The sequence below is a fragment of the Betta splendens genome, chromosome 2 (genome assembly GCF_900634795.4).
Source record: "Betta splendens chromosome 2, fBetSpl5.4, whole genome shotgun sequence".
NCBI lineage: Eukaryota > Metazoa > Chordata > Actinopteri > Anabantiformes > Osphronemidae > Betta > Betta splendens.
In genome coordinates this window covers 24,777,708-24,799,173 of record NC_040882.2, presented here as the reverse complement: position 1 = coordinate 24,799,173, position 21,466 = coordinate 24,777,708, and the positions used below count along the sequence as shown (strand labels likewise).

The 21,466-nt window shown below is 45.6% G+C and overlaps 2 protein-coding genes across 51 annotated transcripts in view; one reads left to right on the top strand and one right to left on the bottom strand.

The window, feature by feature from the left end:
• LOC114851386 (5,6-dihydroxyindole-2-carboxylic acid oxidase-like) overlaps positions 1-21,466 on the top strand; it is a 323,305-nt gene that overhangs the window by 34,829 nt on the left and 267,010 nt on the right. For both annotated transcript variants that reach the window (XM_029143235.3, XM_029143236.3), the window contains exon 2: positions 4,274-4,335. The gene's annotated coding sequence lies outside the window, so the exon portion shown is untranslated. The remainder of the gene's footprint in view (positions 1-4,273; positions 4,336-21,466) is intronic.
• The window catches only part of LOC114851385 (receptor-type tyrosine-protein phosphatase delta-like), a 269,652-nt gene that overhangs the window by 44,669 nt on the left and 203,517 nt on the right, over positions 1-21,466 (bottom strand). For 25 of the 49 annotated variants that reach the window (XM_029143182.3, XM_029143203.3, XM_029143194.3 and 22 more), the window contains 2 exons: positions 11,886-12,034; positions 9,843-9,984 (listed from right to left, as the gene is read on the bottom strand). In XM_029143182.3, the coding sequence (XP_028999015.1) occupies positions 9,843-9,984; positions 11,886-12,034 (291 nt within the window). The remainder of the gene's footprint in view (positions 1-9,842; positions 9,985-11,885; positions 12,035-21,466) is intronic. The other 24 variants (XM_029143187.3, XM_029143205.3, XM_029143190.3 and 21 more) reach the window with 1 other exon arrangement.

The following is a 21,466-nucleotide window of genomic DNA, read 5'->3' as shown; positions in this document are numbered from 1 at the left end:
TGGATTCTAATCATGTTAATCATACAGGCTCTCACTTCTCAAAGGGACACAGTTTGGAATTGTCTTGTTTCATGCTGCGTTAATGCGTTAGGTGGCCTAAATTGAGCAACGTTTGAATGTTAAAAGGTAAAAAATAGGGAAAATTGTTCCATGAGTTCAGTTTAATGTGAAAAATAAAACCATTTACGTACATAGACTCAAGTGTGAATCAATATTTGCCTGAACTGATTGTTTGTGCCTGTGTTCTTCCGAAATGAGGCTGAGAGCGAAGCGCATTAATCCAGGAACACTGTCCAGTAGAGTTTGTTTACAGTTGTCAAGAAAGGAAGATGCTAGCGCTGTACATGCGTTCATGGACGACCTCAATCCTCTTCAACAAAATGTTCAACCGATGTATTCAATCATTTTTTCCCTTTGGCATGGGAGAGAGAACTGTTAATTATGCTTTTGTTTTCACACAAACAAAATTACTCAACCAAACGTAAGAGCTCTTGATTAACAAAGGCAGGCAGCAACTCCATTTTGTGCCAATTCTGTGACGGCATCTGTTCTCTTTTTCCTCTTTCTCGCTCTCCCCCACTTCCACCCACGTTGTTGTTGATTTTGTTGCTCTACTTACAGTACATTTTACACTGTAGTAAAAAAAACCCAGCAAACTGTACTTTTACAATCTCGTATCTTGTGATTGACAGGTTTTAAGTCAGAGCCCACACTTTGCTTTATCAGGTACCTGCAGCTTGGTTAAACTAGCTCAGACTTGGACTCCGAGTTGCTGTACTCAACACTCCATCCATCATTCTGTCCGTAAACCTCTGCAGGTGGGTCCTGGCCCCACGTTCGGCCATGTGACTGGAGCCTTATAATATTTATTATAGTCCAGTTAGTATTTCATTATTATTCTTTATGTTAATTGAATTATTTTGGTCTAATGAAAATGTTCATTAACCTTTTTCTGCTCTTCACTTAATAGTTACACAAACCTAAGCCTGGACCTAAGCCTTTGATAAATAATGTACACAAGCCTGGACATTAATAGCAGTATAAAAAATGTCTAAGCAGAACCTTGGGGTGGAATTATAAGGATAATTATAATTGAACTGAAAGTAATACCTTTTAATATTAAGTGTGAGGTATCATTCATGACTGGCAGGCGTAGGTAGTGTATATTCATTCATGCGGTAACATGTCAGACATGCAGAGTATAAAAGCAAAAAGCAGCCAAGATGAATTAAAACGTCTCCATTTTCTCTAAATGCCCTCGGAGAATCCGAGGCCTGCATTTATCTCATTGATACATCCCAGTGTTGCTTGGCACCTATGTTGTCCGGCCTAAATAAGATTAGGTTTTCCTCTAGAGCTTCCTTTAAGCCAGATTTTCTAAATAAGCCTCCTGGCACCTTCATTGGTTAGATGTTGCTGGAGTAATCCAATAATGGAAAACTAAATGTTCAGCACCTGCAGTTAATAAAGCGCACAGTGGTGTGTAGTAGTGGACGACTGTTCTTAAAAGGTTCACAGGTGAGTGAACTCTGACTCAGCCCTCACATAGTTTAAACATGGCATGTATCAGTATTGATGGGAGCTTCTACACATGGAGGCGCAAACACATTCATTTATGTTCCAAGGCTGAGAATGGACTGATGGGAGAAAATGTTGAGTATCCTGGTGTGACTGCATTGCAGTCCAGGTCCAGGTCAGACCTAATCCTGGTGTGTGTGCAGTGGAAGAGTTCCACAGAGTTCATGTTTGCTATGAGGCTTTGTGCTGCCATTTACAGTGTGCATTGAAAAAAAGATATTTCAGTGCAACAGGAATCAGTGTAGAAACAAATACTGTATCTGCTGGTCTGCGACAATATGCTTTGGTGTAGTTCATCAGTCGATTGCTAATGGAAGCGGCTTTAAATGTGCCACAATTGGCTTAAACAGCTCATTTATACTGGCTGTAACAGAGCTTTAAGAGTAACAAGCCACTTAGCAAGTCCTCCATCCTCAATGGCCGTATAGGTTGCTTGCCTCTATAATCAGATGTACAAGTGCCCTGGGCACTCAGCCATCGTCATGGTTACCATAACAACCGTAGAGTTGAGATTAAACTGCCACAGGTTGGGTGAAAGTAGATCTAAAACCAGGCTGGCTCCATTTAGGGAAAGGTGGTTTTTGGTTTTACCTCTCTAAGAGATAGTGCAGTTTTTTCCTAACAAAACTGCTACACCCCAGGACAGACAACAAGGAGCCATCGAGTATCCACTTAAATTTTATTTTACAATCACCGCCTGAAGGCGCGAAAGTGGAAAGAGATGAGAAATACTATCCTGCGCGTGCGTTAAAACTGTTGAGATGATGAACGCTGGAGACACGTATGGGAGTAGGAAGGTGAAGGAGCAGAGAGCTCTCTCAACCCAAAGTTCAGCGCTCTGTCTCGATGAAGAATAGCTCGCTCTCCCCCTTTGCCCTGCACTGATTGTTTCTCCCATAAATCCCCTTTGAGATTGTATAATTAATTGAATGCTGCTTATTTGTCATTAAAAATGCTCGCCTAATGCCTGAGATTATGAGGAAACCATTGTGAAGTCAATCTATTAATCATCAGGCCTCTTCTCCCCCAGAAAACCCTTCACAGATGAACAGTCTCAGCACATTTTTATGGCTAGTGACATTGGGGACGAAGTTGCAAACTCGGCGCTTGTGTAATCCAACATTTGTTGGTAGTTTCGTTAGTCTCTACATTCGTTCAGAGACGTGTGTCAGTAAAAATGATGCATGATGAACGATGATGCATCTCAGCATGAAAGGCTACATGCACTCCTGCCGTCGTGAAGTGAGCATACCGTGTTGGTAGCGGTCCTGATTTTGGCCTTGTTGCCTACATCGCTGCTCTGAAAGGCGATAGAAGTGGATCCACGTCATAAGTGTCTACAGAGTTCTGACTTGAATGACCCCTCCCCACGCTCCCCCAACCTGCCAGGCGCCCCCATCGCCAGGTTCATAGCCATCACTGGCACGGGAAGATTGGATCAGCCAAGCAGAGGGATGCAACAGAGATGTACAGCACTTCTGGCACGGCGCCCCAACTCTCCCAAGGCGCCGTGTCATTCATAAACATGACGGATTAGCTGTGATATTCCTCCATTTACAACAGAAGTGAAGGGAGTGGGAGGAAGAGAAGGAAAACAGGGCGCGCGTTCGTGTCGGATGCCCCTCAGGGGTAGTGCTAAAATGGATGGGTTAAAAGGGAGATGAAAAGGAGAGATGAAGCAGGAAGGGCGGAGAGGGCCTTTCTCTACAGGCCTGACTGGGCAGGCAGCAAGGCAGGCAGGAAGCCAGGCACAAAGCTCCATTTACGCTCAGATGCCCTCCCTCCATCCTTTACCGACTGCACTTCTGCTCAGCCAGATGTACTGTTATGAGTAAAGATCACCTGGGGGGAAGGTGGAGAAGGCAAAAGGGATTTTAAGATCTCCTCAACCCACAATCATGCGCTTTTCTTTTTTTCCTCCTCTGCACAGTGTCATTGGCTTTTACGTTCACCTGACTCCCTCATTTCATCTGCCTCCATCCAGTCACCGCTCAAAGACTTTAAACAACACCTGATGTTAAAAACCCCTCTCCCGACCCGCCTTTGTCTGCCCCCCCCCCCCTCCTGTCCCTCACTCGCACACCCTCGTCGCTTTGCATATTCCATTTGCTGGTTGTTACCTTGAGCAGTGCTTTTATTTACTTAAAAACAGTGTTCCGTTTATTTGGAGGTGGGGAGAGCAGGAAAAAAGCACCTGCTCTTGTCATCTTATCTGCCATCAGCATTTCTTCTGTTATTATTAGTAAGATTCAAAGGAGGACGACTCTTTGACGAAGCTCTGAGCTATTTGCCAAACACAAAGCTAAAATGGATGTCGTCTGTTCTCTCCTTAGGATTCCGCCTCTTCCTTTTTCTTAAGCTTTTCCTAACCATCCATTAACTCTCTTTTGCTCCTCTTGAGTGCATTAAGCATTCAAAAATAAAAAGGAAATATATGTGGAACTGCGTGCCACCTTCTCCTTAGAGACGCCTCCATTCTCACAGACGCCTTTGTTACTTCAATACCAGCACACAGCTGTTGTCTTCTTCTGTTTAGGATTATTCTTTGTATATTGTGCTGCCACCCACCAGTGATGACCTCAGTGTTTGTGATTAATGCATTAAAATGTAAAGATGCGCAGTCTATATTCATGTACCAGAGTGCATGTAGAGCAGCAGAACTATTGACAATTGTTGATTTGTTTTGTCTTTGCAGCTGAAAAAAGCCAAGATCAGGACCTGGACTCAGCAGGGCCTGAAGAGAGTAGCAGCGAGCAGGTGAGTCTTCCTGCCTGGTAGGAACCTAGACAGAAGGCGAAACCGTAAGATGCCCGGCTGCTTCATTAACCTTCGTGTAATACAAATTTAGAAGCGGTTTGGTCAGTTTTTTATCACTTGTCGTGTTTTTGTTAGGAAACCTGTATGACTTAGGCAGAATGCACCCACTACATCCTGTGAACTTTAATAACTCCTGTGCGTGGCGGCACCAGATGTCTCTATGGGTCATGGCTCAGAGCACATTTGAACATGGTATCATCAGACCGAGACGAGTACTCAGGGAGACGTGCAATATGAATGTGAGGAAACCGACTTGACACCAGTTCACTTCTTTCAGAGAAAGGCAAACCTGGCACCAGCCCTTTTAATAATGTACGTAGTTGAAAGCTTGCTACAGCAGAGCTGAGCACGGAGATTATTCATGCTCGCTAACATCCTGCGGAGAGGACCTCGTGGCTCTCAAAGAGCCCTGAAGGAAATGGGTCATACCAGGCTCTTAGCAGGCGGACGATGGCCCTAAAAGTGACTGGGAGTATTATTTTTTAGAATGAAAATGACTGCATTGAAGTCATGTTTCCAGGTTCTGCTCAAAGGTTCCGCTCCCTCTTCTCCTCACGCACACACAAAATAACCAATTAGTCACTGCACTCATCATTGCTGCACTGGTTGTAATAATGTACTGTATAGACAACTAATTACAGCCAAAAAATCAATTCTTACCACATGACTTTATTTCTCAGCCCAAAGTTGTTTGGTTGTAATTAAGGAGCAGCCTTACCCAGTCTAAAAAGTTTTCTGAAGATCATTAAATGCATTAGGGATGACCCTGCAGTACCCAATTAATCTGCTAGAAAATGACTTGAGTGCAGCTAAGATCAAAGCTACTAACATTAGCACCCCTCCACTACCTGGATCACACTCGCGCTTGTTGTATGACCTTGGGTGTGAATCCCAGCAAGCGAGCGGAGAGAGAACTCCTCACTACAGACTCGTATAGTATATAATGGAACGTGAGTAGGAAATGTGAGTACGCAAAGTGAAAAGTCGACTTTTATGTGAAAAAATGATTAGCATTTTTAAGCTCCGGCGCATCTTGTCCACTGGCGCTGCTGAGTTCACGGTGGAGAGCGGCGGCATCTGAGGCCACGAGGAGACGAGAGGAGAAACATCCACCTCGTTTGCCTGAATCAATAACTATTAATTTAGGCTGTGTTTACTTTTATTAAAGCAAACACAGATATTCTGCATGTGCGGAGGTATCTATCATGTTCAGAGTGATCCAAGTGTAGCTCCGGCAGATTAAAATAAATACTTCTTTCCACACCAGGCAGACTGTGAAGTCTAACATCTGTCTTGCTGGCTGCAGCTTTGTCTTAAATCACCCTGCATGCTACACAGATACTGATTGGCTCCCGCGATTAACCAAGTGGGTGAGGGCTTGATTTATTTATCTGTAGCTTTTTTTTTCTGTGAAGGAATCAATTTCTGTGGGACAGTCAATTCCATCTCTTTAATTACAATAATGAATAACTTGTCACGAGCCGCTCCATTTTTGTGACGTATGAGAGAAAGAAGTTGAGGATTGAGGGGCGAGTAGAATAAAGTGACTATTGGCCAAATTCCAGGCAATAACTCTGCCTATGGATATTTTATAAAACATCTAATGGATCTGAAGATAATTGATAGCCTGCAAAGTTGGTTGCGCTTGAGCTGGGATGCCAAGGTGATGGAGGAACGAAAAGTGTCTGTTTCAGAGCACATGAAAGTCTCACGTGCAGCGCCACCCGTAACTGTGACTGAGACTGTGAGAAGATGAATCTGTTTCAATTAGCCTTCATAATGGCCCAACAACTTTGATTATGCAGTTCCTTCAAATCTGAAAGTGCTGTTAAAAGCTATTTGATATTTATGAACTGAGGCAAACTCCTGCAGTTAGTCAGCAGGTTTCCACGGCGCCACATGGAGCAGGAAAAGCAGGAAATCATATTTCCAGCAGATTTGAGCGTTCCATGTGGCAGCCCAGGTCCTGCCATCCACAGAGCGCCTGCTACTAAACCAGAGGGTTGTGCGGTGGCTCCTACTGCTGCTGCGCCGTATTCTCTCTCTTTTATGCGAGCCAATGATCACAAGCAAATGGTCACTAGCTCCATCCCGGCTGCATCCCCTGCTCCGACAGTCCAGGACAGCTGACGCAGCTTTTATCCCGTGCAATTTCCTATGCAATTTGAGCATGCACACCAGCTTTAGCTCATTTCTCACCCTGTGCTTGTTAGAAGGAAAGCGTTACACAGTGAGAAAACGGTGCAGGGAAGCACAGATGCTAAACATCGACTGGCAATAAGCATTACGAGTCCATTTTAAATGATTGATCATCAGTCGCTCCTGCCGGATTTCGCCGTGTGCAGCCAGCGCTACACAAATGACTGATCTACGACCAGCATCTTACAGATATCAGTTGTAAGTCGGGTTAGAATATAAATAAATAGCTTCTGGTGTCTGTTTGTGGAAACCATTTCCTTCGTAACAATGATAAAGAATGGAGTGCTTGCATTGTCTGAATAATCACTGATCAGGTCGCAGGGTTTTATTGTATGCGAGAGATCCCTCTCGGCGACATGGCTTTGACCGTGCGCTGCACCATTCCATACAAATGGAAATGATGCATTCTGTTTTTCCGTCACAGAAGAGCGGCTTCCCATTTTCCGCTCCCACTGTCAAGTTGTGCACAGCTGCATAAGTTTGCACGCTTTTGTGTGGGTCACAGGAAATGACTGTTGACAGCGTAATGGAAGTATGAGGATCCAATATAAATCCTTAATCATGCCTGAATCATGAACTGCAGCACTCAAAAGCACACATCATTCTGCTGGAGCTACTGCAGGCAGAGGGGCTAGACCCCAGGAGTCGTCTGAGCTGCGTGCTGGTGTGGGTTCGGGGCTGAATTTGTAAACCTTTCTAACCAGGGGTCCATGTGTCTGTGCAAACATCTTCCAGAGGCACATTCACAAATGAGATTGAATCCCATCAGGGAAAGTCAAATATGGGCTGTTTCCTAATTTCTCAAATGTTGCTCCAGAAATTCAAGACAACTGTTAATGCAAAGACACGAGTTGCATATGAGTCGCATCATCTCGTGCTTAATCAGAACCGAAGGCACAACGAAGAAGCCCAATAAGAAAACCCAAACGTTGTGCTGCGGCCACGACGATTTGACTTGGAAAATCATTACGTTTTAGAGGTCGCCTTTCATGCAAATCGCTTCTCTAAGCCTAGAAGTTCATTACTAATGACACTTCCCATCAAGTCAAAGGCCCGTACGAATACTAATATCCCTAGTACTTGGGATTTGTCACCCCCAAGTCCCCTCTCCTCATCGCATGGCAATTACAACAATGTGCTTTCCTTCATGGAATTAGGCGCCACCCCCTGTGGCGAACTTCCCACAGCAGATGCTTTGGAGTCGTTTCCACAGACCATTGGAGCCCAAATGAACTAAATGAACAGTCGCTTTATATGTATTAAGCCTGGTGTAGTAGCACTTATCTTTTTTCCGTATTTATTTATCTTCCCAAGGCTGCATCGAATTGTGTGCAAGGTTAGTATTTGGCCACTAACAGGGGCCTAAAGGAGAAAATAATTAATTCTCGGCGCTCTTGATGACAAAGTCTGCAGTTGCATTTTTCACACGGCAGCTCCTGTCACGTGGAATGATGAGTAGCCAGCCCGGCAGTGTCGTATTTGTTGTGCTGCGTGAAATATTTTTGGAAAAGGGAAGCTTTGTGGTCCTAAATAATATATCATAATGCATCCTTGAGGTAACCTTGTGTTGCCATAAGCACTCGTGCAGTGTGTTGTCCTCGAGGTGCACTGTGTCAGCTCGCTCCCCAAACTTATGTTTGCATCTTTACCTTCATTTTAAATAAACTGAAATGAGTTTATATCATGTGATCCATCATCTGTGGCCAAGTGCACGTATCTTATTTTCCTTGGTAATCTACCTATAATACTGAATATTTACAATAGTTTATAATCCTGGTTTTGTACGTGAGGCTTTCTTTTTTTTACTTTATACATCTCACAGTGCCAATATTTTGGGTTTACGTACCCACAGGAGGCGGTACGAGGACAGGGAGCACGCCTTTTATTTGCACCAAAGCCGGGAAAGAAAAAGCTTTCTCGTGTTTCTTTTTTTTCCAGCCCATGATAGGCCTCTACTCACCTTCAGTACATTGATGGGAAAGGAGAGTGAGTGGAAGAGCAAAATAGAAATTGTAATAAACATGCTAATGCTAGGCCGCGGCGCCGGAGAGCGGCTTCATCCCATTCCTCATCCATCTATTGCTGTGTGCGCGGAGGGGAAAACGGAGATACACACAGAGCCGAAACGGAACAGAAAGAGAGCAAACGCGCACAATATTGCCTGCGAAGGCAGCGGCGCACACACTGATGAACACACTGAGCAGGAGAGCACTGCATGTGCCACCTTTCTCTTTCAATCGGCCTCTGGAGACAGCGCAAAGGACCTTTTGTTGGCTCATTGGTGAGATAAGAAGCAGAGGAGGAGGGCGGCTTTCGAGACTCGCAGAGCCAGCTTTTTCCCCCCATAGGAGGGAAGCACCCCTCTCAATAGGAAGTCATTTGCCATGTTGTGTAATTATGGTGCATAATAGAGCACACCTCATTCAGGCAGCCCAAGGCTTTTTTTTTTCTAAAGCCATTTTCTTCCATTCACAGCCAAACAAGTCATGTTTTAGAGAGATATTACGCAGTCTTTTGAGCTCAGGGCCACCACATATTTGCCTTTTGAATGGAATGTTGTGTGTAATCAAGATAAAATTTTGCCCAGTGCTTATTATAAAAAGGCAGTGTCAACCAACTTGATATTTGACATCAGACTTTTATTCCCGCTGCTCAGTGGAGGTAAACAAAGTTGCTGACCTTTTCCGCCTGGGTTGTTATGCGTTTGCGTAGCCGAGTGCCGGGTCAACATCCGAACACGGAGACGAGCGCCAACGAGAACGCTACCATTACGAGATCTGGTTGTTGGAGAATGCGCTCTGCTTTATTTTCTGCATGGTCAAATGAATATCAAAGCTGAAGTGCAGAAATGAAAAATGACTGATTTGAAAATTATTGCTGAGCTTTTTCATTAGACCGCTGCAGGGTAGGAATAGATGGCTATTTGCATAATTTAGCTGGCATCTTAATTATTGTGTCAGGAATCTGAATGCAAATGACTTAAGTCACTTAGAAATGGAAACTTACTTGGCTAAATGGCTAATGGACTAAATCTTATCGAGTTAGAATAAACAACGTGAGTGTAGCTGAAGCCTAATTGGGTCTGACTGTGTGGTGCAACAGCGAGAGACAAAAAAGAAATAAATGTGAGGACAGGACAGACATGGAACGACTAGATGCACACTTACCTGGTTGGCTGGGAGAAAAAGGGGCTTGTTAGTGGTGTGTGTGCTTTAGTTGTCGTTTGGGGGCTGCTGGGAAGGACCTACCACGTAAAACAGTGAGTCTGGTGGTAGCGCTCGTCTCTCCAACACTGTTGGAGGCTACGCATTCATATATGGCTTCGTCTCGGGGCGTGCGCAACGGCTGAATTCTTAAGACTGAGCCGGAGCCGTCGTCGAACTCTATCACCTGCAGGTGCGAGAGACAGGATATGTTAAAGGAGATTTTTTTGTTCACACTGGGGGAGGGACCTTCCGCAGAACAAAACAGACAGACAGTAGAACACAACGACACTGTTAACGTTTGGCTAACGACACTGATGGTGACTGACACAATGTGCTTCCTATGACAGAGAGAATAGGTCCCTAAAGCCTGCTTGGTGCTTTTAATAGTTTGTGTATGTTGTTGTTGTTGTTGTTGTTGTTGTTAGAAATGAACATAAAAGGTCCTTGTAAGCATTAGAAGACAGGTACAGTACTGTGTGGGATCATCTGATTGGTCGTTCGCCCTAAATGCGATACAGTCCATTGGCCAATTTAAACAGGATCTAGTCTAAACATCGTGAATCATTTAGTACCATAGTTGATGTACAGTAGCTGACTAACTTTAAGAATGGGGAAGATTAGCTCCATTATCTTAAAGGTTTTGCTTCGACCTCAGTCTGTGTAAATTGAAATCTGAATTTGTCCCACTCTTAAAGTTAACACACTATCCCTCGAGGAATGCATCACACTGACTTGTGTCGATGGGACAGAAACAAGCACAAACAGTTAAATGTGGCTTGATCAACGGCTACGGACAGTTGTACCATGGGGTGAGATCGTAGACAGGACCGACTGTATTAGACGGACGACACATAAAATGCTCACAAACAGGTGTTTGTTGTAGCTTATTCAGCTATTTTTGCATGCTACATGTCGTATACTCACTGATCTTAGAAAGCCCTGTGTCATTACTCAATCTCTTTTAAGCATAGAGGTAGATTTCAATAAAAGATAGGCCTGAGACCTCAACCTCAAACACACCCACACAAATATACACTCGCGCGCACACACACAAACACACAGAGGCCTACGAACATTTTTATAATTCACAAAATATCGGTGCATGTGTTGCTTAACAATACAAGTAAGCATTTCATTTGCCAAGCTACAGCGGTGTTTGAGCTGACAGCAGGTGATGTGGAAAAAAAACTGCCTCCTTTAATAGTGGAAGACGAAGGGTGAATTAAAAAGGAAGTTGTGAGACTTCTGGAGGGAAATGGGTTTTTGTTAGAAGATGTGGCGGCAGTTCATGATTGAATGGGCATGGAATGGCAGCAGCCAGCAAAGGCCTGCGAGGCAACGCGGGAATGAAAACTAGCGCGTTAGCATTCAGGGCAACGTGCGATGCAAACGCAATGAAGTCTGATAAGATTAGATTTCTGTAAGCGTGAGACTCAAATAAGAGGCGGGGACGAGGTCTCCGAGCTCTGTTAAGCCATTGCTGCTGTGCAGTAGCAAGAAAATATGGCATCTGGAGCAGAATTAAAAAAAAAAAAATCTGAGCACTGACACAGAAATTAATAGAAATCTTATCAGCGTTCTGCGATGATGTGTTATTTCTTGTGGGTTTTGAGCCCAAGTGCAGATTAAAGCTGACCAGAAACCAAAGCTTCAGCCAAAATAAGGAGGATGGGACATGCATTTAGATAAAGATGCCACAAAGCAAAAGGATATTTCAAAGTGAAAGCGCATGTTCCCCCTTCACTTTGCATAAAGCTGGCAACTGTGGCGTGATGCTAATGTAGGTATCTGGGTCACACCACAAGTTGTTTTTTTCCCCTTCCGTCCAATTGCTCTTTTCTTGTCTTTTATTAAATTACAGATCTGTCGGCGGATCTTTTGTACACTCACTCATTAAAACTCATGCATGTTTGAAAGGCTGGCCAGCATGATTATTAGAGCTCGCTAATGCGTGGTGGCAAGTCAGGGCGAAGAGCAAGTGAGGGAGGCTCGGACCCTTTGGATGGATTATGTGCAGGCGCAGCCAGAAGCAGTGCTGAAGCATTCCCATTTGTCGAGCATTTTACATCAGAACAATAGACCTAATACCTCAAATCTCTGGTTGCTGACTTTCTTCCCCTTCTTGTTCCACACAATCTTCGGCCGTGGATCTCCTGTAGCTTGGCAGATAAAGGATGCCACCCCTCCTTGAACGCCGGTTTGGTCGTTGGGGACTCTTAAAAACTTTGGTGGTGCTGCAGACAGAGACAGAGACAGAAGCAGAGCAGCAGATAACAAAAACCGTTAGTGAGCATGCTAAGCGTTGTGGACAGAGCAATTAATCTCGCTTATCAAGCCACACGCTGCAAAGTAACAAAGTTGCAGAATCCAGCATGTGGCTGTTAAGAGGATCGTCTTTGGAGGTCAATACCACAGATTGTACAGGCTTTATTGTGCAGGCGGGAGCGGATGATCAGTGGCTGAGATCAGGAGTAAAACAACACAGGTCTCCTGGGTCTAGAATGCACAAAGCATTTTATCTTAACCTGGAAGCCTTTGTAAGTAACAATGAAATTCCTTCAAAAGAGTCTTTACGGTGATAAAGAGGCTTTTAGGAAGAAAATTCTGATCAAAGCAGATCATTTATGTTTGGTTCGTGATAATCAAGTAACTCTGAATATGTGCTGTGATATGAATGAGATCCACACCAGTGCTACCATCTGTTAAGTGTGTTGGTCTGTTGGGGAAAACCTCTGCTACCGTGACGCTGTCAAGAAAACAAACGGAGTGTATGTGCATCCGCTCAGCAGACAACAGTAACTCAGAAAAGCACCAAAGTCGGTCCCCACACAAACGAGGCAGCACCTGATAACGTCCTCACAGCACTCTGATTGGTGATGGGGGCGTTCAGCTGCTCCTAATTGGTGCCTCGATTCAGCACAACAAGTCAAGTGTAAAGGTGATGAGCATGAAAATGCAGTGGAGGTGAGGGGGGGTTGCTTTGTGTGGCCGTTCCATCCGCTGGGGTCATAACGTCCCCAACGGACGAGGGCTGCAGCTATTTTTTTGCAGTTGGAGTTTTTGGGGGTGACAATTCGGAAACTAAAACCATTCCCTGATATCCAGGCTTTGTCAGCAATTACAATGATTCTGTATTAACTTTTCTCCCTTTTGTTGCTCAGACGTTTCCTCAACAACTTGAATGGAAACACATGGGGGCAATTAGTAATCAAAGGAACAGGTCTCTGAGAAATGTCCCAATCCACTGATTGTGATATTGACGTTGTAGATTCATTCATCGAGCCTCTCATATCCCTTTACCGATGATGTCATAGAGCTAAATTAGTCCCCAAGTATGTTTCTCTGAAGCCACAGCTCCAGCTTCAGTAAGAAGTGCAGCTCCATCTGTCCCCCCTGCGGCGCAACTGTTTGCCTTTTATCAATCACTTCAGCAGACCATTAGGGGCCACACAGCTGCAGTGATGCCAGCCATGTGAATCACCTCATCTGTGTGTGTGTGTGTGTGTGAGCGAGTGAGAATGTGTTTTTTTTTCTCCTCCCACACTGTACTGCCAGCGACGGCGGCCGCCAACGAGCGGCGAATTATCCTGCAGGATTCGTGGAGAGGTGACATAAGATGTGTGGTCAGCAATCAAAAGGGCGAGTAGATAAACAGGCAAGCAGCTGGCCTTCCACTGGGCAAATGAGTCTGGGAAATCACCTGATTGCACACACACACACACTGACAGATCCGACAGGTGGGCAGCACAGTTGACACTGTGTAATTTGTCCGCTGCAAAAAGCGCCATTATATCCGCATTTCGCCTTCTCTCTTTGACTTGGCTGGGTGTGGTGCACGCTGGCATCCAGCCAAGAGGGTGCTGATGGGTAATTGATGTGCTGTTGGGGCCGTTTTGGCTCGGGGGCCATCTATCACAGCTGGGTGCATCTGCCTACGCGGGCTGTGATCGACGGCTGCGACGCGTACAGGAGCTCAGCGCTGGAGGTGAGGCCAAGTTGCTCGGGGACGATGCAGTCGTCGCACAATGGGGAGTGATTGAGGCGTGACACGGAGGTAATGGTGTTTTCACAGACACGGCCCCTCGCGTCGCCGTCGCCCCCCCATTTTAGGTTCGCCAGCGACACACATCCATTTTGGGAGAGTCTTGACGTGGCTTCCAGTAGACAGACGCTGAGCGAAGCCTTGGGTTTCACTAAACAACGCCACCCGGTGCCTTTACAGCGAGCACGGAGTCACGCTCCACCGACCGACCCACATTAAGAGGCAGAGCAGGACCACGTCGCTCCTCGTCACCAGGTCAGCGCTTCGCTCCTGCCCCCACGGGACCGATCCCATGGTCCCCATGGTTTATAGCATCACCAGTGGAGAAAAGGCTGCTCTCCAGTGACAGCCCCTGCTCCCTGTGCTGTATGCCGGCTCCTCCGTGGACAGGTGAGCGTGGTCTACATGCATTAAAGCCCTGCCTAGACACCTGTTAATCCCCCGCTAAGCTGTCACCAGCAGACAAACAGCACTTGAAGCCTGCCACCGGCTTCAAAGTGAGCTAGGGGCCTGCGGCTGCTCGGCCTGGAGGTCACCTCCTGCACCTTCCCTGCCATCGGAGCATCCCACTTCATTAGCACGGTGGCAGCCGAGTCTTTGGAACTGAGGAGGCCAGACTTTTACATGACTATATACTTTTGATAGACACTTATAAAGTAAAATTGGGCCATAAGGGCTATTACTGTTACTACTGCGCTGCGTATACCATATCAAAGAAACTATTTAAGGTATGGCAGCTGCTTTAACAGCTGGACAGTTAAAATGAATCTCCCACCTTTCTGTATGTCAAAGACACACAGCCAGGCCCCTCAGGGGGGGGGCTACGAGCACAGGCTGCATGGAGACAGCACTTAGTAGCAAAGTGAAGTAGGCTTCTAAACATAAACCTCACCAACAGCCATTAGAGGCAAAGACGGCCGGGCTGAGCTGAGTATAGTGCTGCTGGAGAGTCAGGTAATATTAATAAGCTGTGTGTGTGTGTGTGTGTGTGTGTGTGTGTGTGTGGCGGATCTAAATTGACATCGGCTACACTTGCTTGCTATCAAATAGCTTTGAATTAAAATTAATTGCTCTGTCCTGTGTTGGGCAGTGTGAGCACCTGTTGCAGTGCTGGGTAATAACAGTTTTCTGCCATGTTGAACTCCAAAGACACTTAGAAGCAGGGTAACTTTTCTGGATTTATCACAAGTTTGTTTGATATGGGCTTAACTCAGCCCAACGCTGCATTTAAATACTGCTCTCAAAGAGACGAGAGCCTGAACTTCATTCATAATGGCCAAAACATTTCAAGTCATCAGGACTCCGCCATAGTTTGATCTGCCAAGCCATTAAAAAGCATGAATCAAAGGGTGGAGAGAAGAACATTAATAAAGCGACTTTCAGCGAGAACTCTGTGCAGACACCAGTCCAAGACGGCTCGGTTTTCACAATTATACTGACTGACATATTCAATTTCATTTGCATGAAAGGGGCCATTTCCTCTCTGAATCTTTAACTTGCTGGTGAGGTGGGGTTGTGGAGGGCGGTAATTAATCCTAACACATTGGGTGGCAGTCTGCAAATACCCTGCTCCACTTTGGACATAACGGGTGAAAGGAAGGAGCGTTTAAAGATGCCATTAACCTCATTTGACTCCTTTAAGCCGCGGCATCTCAGCTCTGTGATATTGATGAATTGTTACAATGGCAGGAAGTGGCACAAATTGGACAGAAAGGGTTGGCTAATGTTAGGAGAGGGCAAGAGTGACACATGGACTCTATGTGTGGAAGACATCTGACCTGATGTAATCTTTGAAGCCCAGTGAAGCAGAGTCATTATCGTAGCGTTGAGATGAAGGTGCAGAGCCCTCTGCTTTGTTGGTGTTGCGTTGCTTCCCTGTGCATTAATTAACTTTCTATGTAATATTCAGAAACATGTAACCCCATTCCAAACAGAAACCGCTAACACCACTGCTAATGCAGTCACACACCCACAGAGGAGCGACGCGAGAGCGAGCGAAGGCGAAGCGCACGTCCTAATCAGTGGAACCGACGCAGGCAGAAGCTCTTTTCTCGGGGCGCTGCTCTCTATCTGCACAGCGATGATAAAAATGTGCGGTTTGCGACGCGGAGGCAACAAACTCCACATTGTGTGTGCTCACAAAGGGTCTAAACGGAAAGAAAAGGAAGTGGGGCTTAATTAGAAGTGTTGGCTGATTTGCACCGCATGCTCATCGGTAATCTGGCCTTAAATGTTAACTGAAATTCTTATTGCAATTAGTGATTACTTGAAACGCGGATATGGCCCCCGAATGATTGTTAATGACTGGATCAGGAATAGTACATTAATTCACTGCAGAGGTTTTAATGCGGTGCAGTGATGGGGACCCGCTCCTCCATCAATACGCTGCTGCTTGTCACACGTAATGAAGTTCATATTACAAACCTTCTCCTGCAACGCTCGCCCTTTCCTCGCCGTTTGAATGTGCTCTCTAAGCAAAATTCATAAGTCATTATGTAAAACTAATTCAATAGAATATACAAGAATGCAGTTTAATGACACATTAATACCGAGACAGTGCGCGGACGCTAAAGGCTGCGGGTCCACTCCGTGATAGGGTCAGGGTCTCTTGTTTGGCTCCCAGGGTGCGGAACGTCTCCGCTGAATAAATAAATACTTATTATCACTTACAAGACAAATTCAGAGGCAGAAAAAGGACAACATGCATCATAGTTCACTATTTACCAGCATAATGTTCCTGGCAAATATTCAGCTCAATGACTGAGGCTGCAGAAGCATATTCCAATGGGACTTTCTCAACCTCTGTCAGTGTGTTTACTCATGCTCAGCGACGCTGCCGTGCAAGGTCTGAGCTTTTGGCTACAGCCCTGCTGGAGTCAGAGCACTTTTGCATAGACAACAGGCAACAGCTTCAGAATGAATAGCTAATGCCCCTGTCCCACATTCGGTGCGCTGACAGATACTGACAAGATGGGGGATAGGAAGGAAAGGGCTCCAAACGCAACCTATGGTGCTCACACAGACTCTCGTGGGGCTGAATGAAGGGGACGGCATTAATAAATTCAGGGGTGTGGAACAATAGAGGATTCTTGAAGGCTCCATTAAATAAATATAACGGCTATTTATGGAACAGTGTTGAGCTACTTTAGTGTGTGTTTAATGGGATAAGATGTGTGATGAAGGGCTCCCTCCGTCACTTATCATTGTAGATTCATAAAGGCAGAAGCCTTTCAGCCGTGCGGTGACGGCTACTTCAGCCGAGCAGCTTCTCGTGTGCTGTGTTGCTGTGTTCACACAGGTAAACTCGCGCCGTCTCTGCCTCGCCTTATCTCCCGTCGCACACACACGTGCGGCCGCCGTCTCCCCCGGGACACATTAGCGAGGTAGACGAACCCAGTTAATAAAACGGCCCCAGTCAAACACATCTGTTCAAACGGCCCCTCAATGCTTTAAAGCCTGCGACTGACTCGCCGCTGTGGCAAACCAGACACATGAAAGCCCACCTCCCTCTGCGGCGGAGAGCCTAACAGAAGGAAACACATAAATATGGAACTGCACCACCGCTGGTGTGAGACCGTCCACCTGAGAGAACAACAAAAACCTGAAGGTTAGTGAATTGGAAAATGCCAGACCCTCCTCTTTGAAATTCCGAACATCTGGGCTGAGGTTGTCAGACGCATATGCAGAGCAATACACAGGCTTCACTTCCAATAAGATTTCATTTTCATCTCTTCTCATTCATTACTTGTTCATTTGTATATGAATACACAAATCTGGAGCCAATTTGTGTGTGACCATTTGTGGAAAACAGCAGTTGAGCAAAGACGTATGAAATTTGTATTTGTTTGTCTTGTTTGTTTTTCCACCAACGTCTGAGTGGGAAAAAAAAAAAAATAGAACGCAGATAAGTAATTCTAATTGTGCCGGCTTACTCTGTTTGGTAGTCAACGCAGTCTATTTGCAAAAAGTTAATTATCTGATAGGATAGGCAGTGGCAGCCACTAACACAGAAAAGCATTCGTTCATTCTGTTATCCACTGGGCAATTCATTAAACGGCTGTGCTACAGCAAAATGTCCAATAGTTATCACGCTGGGGCTGCACAGACCTAAAAAGATGTTAAAAATGGCCACCGTGATAAACAGCCCGGGGCCGTGTCAGCGCCCCGTCTGCCGCGCCGCGCCGTGACGTGAGGTCGCCACACACCTCCACGGCCGCACCCACGCGTCTGCCGGCGTGATGCGACTGCCGGCGTGATGCGACTGCACCACGAGCGCAGCGCCGATGACGGGGGCGTCGCCGTGGCGTAAATCACGAGACGCGGCGTAAAAGGTAAATCAGGAGCCACACGTCGCACTCCTGTAGCGGCGCCGCGTCCGGGTCTGTCCTGCTCCTCTACGGCACAAATCTGACATAATTGTCTTTGCGCTCAAGCGCCGAGCAGAAACGCGTGCCTCATATCTGTCTCCGTGGGAGCAGAGATGGATTATGTAGCGAATCATTCCAGGGATTCAGCGTTGTATATTTAAGCAGACTGTAATTTTATGGATAAGTGGTGCCAAACCGTTTCCAATGGGTGCCAGTTGCGAGGCCGTAAGAAGTGACACGTTGGGTGACACACTCCCCGCGCTGTGTTTTCTCAGGCACTCGCAGGCGACTGAACTAATGCCCCTGCACTGCAGCTAGATGACAGCTGGCTCCTTCACAGGGGCTTAGATTACCTGCACATGTTGAACAAACCTGGGGGAAACACAGACGCTCTGAATTCAGACGTTGAGATGTCGACGGCGCTGCCCAGATGTCGGGTTCACGTGCTGGAAACATGAAAAAGTGTCTCTAATCTGTTGGGAATTAATATTATAAATCTATGAACGTACAAATAAAATGTTTCCGATCTGCAGGTGACTATTTAGGGTCCCAAGGTTTATGTGGCACATAGGTGAAAAAGTAAATGCTGTTTATGGGACAATATTGAATATACTTTTGACATGGTTTAACATGAATGTCATTTTATCAACATAAGCACATAACAGACTTTATTCCCACATGTATTTTTGGTCCCCCCTGGCTCAACTGGACGTCATCCAGTTCTGTAACTACGATGCTGGCAGCTTTAGCCACCGACATCACCTGCTAAAGGTCAGACTGAGATTGTATTTTGAGCTTTAAATAAACCTGCAGCTTTTCTCACAGACGAACTGAAACAACTGGACTCTGTCCACTCTGAGTGCGTCACAACCTTTAGTGGCAGAAATAATTTGAATATGACAACGTCATGTCACAAACGTTACAGTAGTTTTGTTTCATGATCATCGTAGTGTTTGACTTCCTGCTTCACCTATATTTATTACTTTCTGTCAGTGGTTCGTTTTTTTCAAACTAAGAGGAATTAAAATTATTGCCACCAAGCTGTTGAATTTTAATGTTAATTGTACAAATTAATACCATTTAAATGACTGTTATTATATTTATAGTGTTTTTATGAGATTTTTAGTTAGCTTTAAATCAACAGTGACATGCAATACTGCAGGATGACACATTGACTGTATATTAGTGGGCTGTTTTTGTCAGCTGCACATTATTAATATGTCTCCAGCTTAACCACATGCAGTAAATCTAAGTTGAGGCCTTTTGAATTCTTAATTGCAAGCCCCTGAAGGAAAGCGTTGAGCTTGTATGTGCGGCCACGTCTTTGAAGAGCTACAGATGGGAAACAAATGAGGGTGGGTGGTATCAGGGTCAGACTGCTGGATGGGAGTTTCTCTCTCGGAAGCAGGCAGCGCAATGTCACCTCAGGAGCAAACAACAACTACCCTCAGGAGACGTAATTAAAATAATCCAGTGAAATTAAGTGCTTCGGCTCACTTTTGAAAGACTTGGGGTGTGTGTGTGTGTGTGTGTGTGTGTGTGTGTGTGTGTGTGTGTGTGTGTGTATCATGAGATGAGTAGAAGTGTAAATAGGATGTGTTTTTACAGTGTTAGCCACACTTTTATGATTTATTCACCTTAGTTATAATAACCAAAGTGAATATACCACAGCATCACTCAGCTGAGAGTGTTATTAAGTTAGTTACAGAGAGAGAGTTAGTAATTTCTGGTTAGTCTGGCTGACAGTGGCCCGTAGTTCTAAGACAGGAGGTCCCGGGGAGTGGAGGTGCGGCCTTTGGACCACTGGAGTTGGTTACGCTTCTCCTGTTAGTCCTTTATACCCTCTGTCGACACAGTGAGAGGGTCCATGAAGGCACCGGCTCCAGGTGCCAATGTTTGCCATCAGTAATAGGCTCCAGTCACTGAGCGAGTAGATATACAGTATGTGGTTCCTGTGTTTGTGTTGTGTGTATGTTTTTAAATGGGAAATACTGTACAGATGTAGTGGTGGGTCCAGACAGTGCGCTTTGAGTGAGCAGTGTTATATTGCTCATTATTCAGCTTGTTGAGGAGACAAATGTTCCTGGTGGAGTGTAAAGATGTTTCTATCCGCAGCTCCTTTTTCGCAGTTATCTGGATTAATCTGTGAGTAATGGCCGAAACTATTGGCTTTTAATGTGGAGAAGTGAAACGGCGAGAGAGAGAGTGTAGAGCCAACGACACTGTCACAAAATGCCACAAGGCACCAGGATCCTCCGTAAGTAATGATTTTATCCTTTTCTAACATAGATTAAAGGTTAAATAGTAAGACGGCACATTGACTCTGCAAAACAGTTAAGTCCAGAAATATTCGAGCAAATCCAGTTCACTGAGGCACATCAGGAGAGCACACAGCGACTGAGGGGATCGATCAACACAAAGTGCGACCTTAGCTTCTGATGGATAGTCCTCAGGTCTGAGACCAGCCGAGGTGCAGCTTTATTCGCTTTCTGTCCATTTTGTGAAGAAATAATTGTGATACTTCAGAAACTAAAGCAGCGTTGGCACCTTCTATGGCTGACGAGCCTAATACACACGACTGCATTTGATGTTGATGCGCCTACTTAATGTTTTAGGTATAAAGTTGGGGCTCTGCTGACTAACTAATCGTGTCTGCTTTCCCTGCTGGGAAACTATCCTGAAAGCTCGCTGCTCAGAAAGGATAGTTCTGGCTGAGCTTGCAGTGGCTGTAAAACCTACATTTGTGTAATGTACCAGCGAGTGGGGGATCTGCGGTGTGTGTTTGGAGCCAGTATTTTGGCTCTGCAGCGTGTAAGGCGAGTCCGCCGTCATTAATCATTTCACAGGTGCGGGAGCGTTGTCAGAACCCATACGTCCCGATGCCTTTTCAGCCTGGGACGAAAGGCAGGAAGGGAAGGAAGGGGCAGAGAACAGCCCCAACGCACAATTTCCCTTCCCCGCTCTCCGCGCGCTGCATTTGTCAGGAGGGGGGACCGAGTCCAGATTAATTAGATTCTGTTTTGTGGTCATCTTCGCTTTTTCTTGCTTCCATGACTCTCCTCTTTCTCTTTGTGTTGCCTACAGTCCTTCCAGCCGTCCCGGCACCATTTATCACGTTGCCATCTCGACAGTGCCTTCCCCCTTCCTTGCTGGGAACCCATTAGAGCATCTCTGCATCGTGGCAGCCAGATTGCATTCTGGTCCCCGCTCGCGACATTTATCATCTTTTGTCCTAACTTTTTATCTGCCCCTGCCCT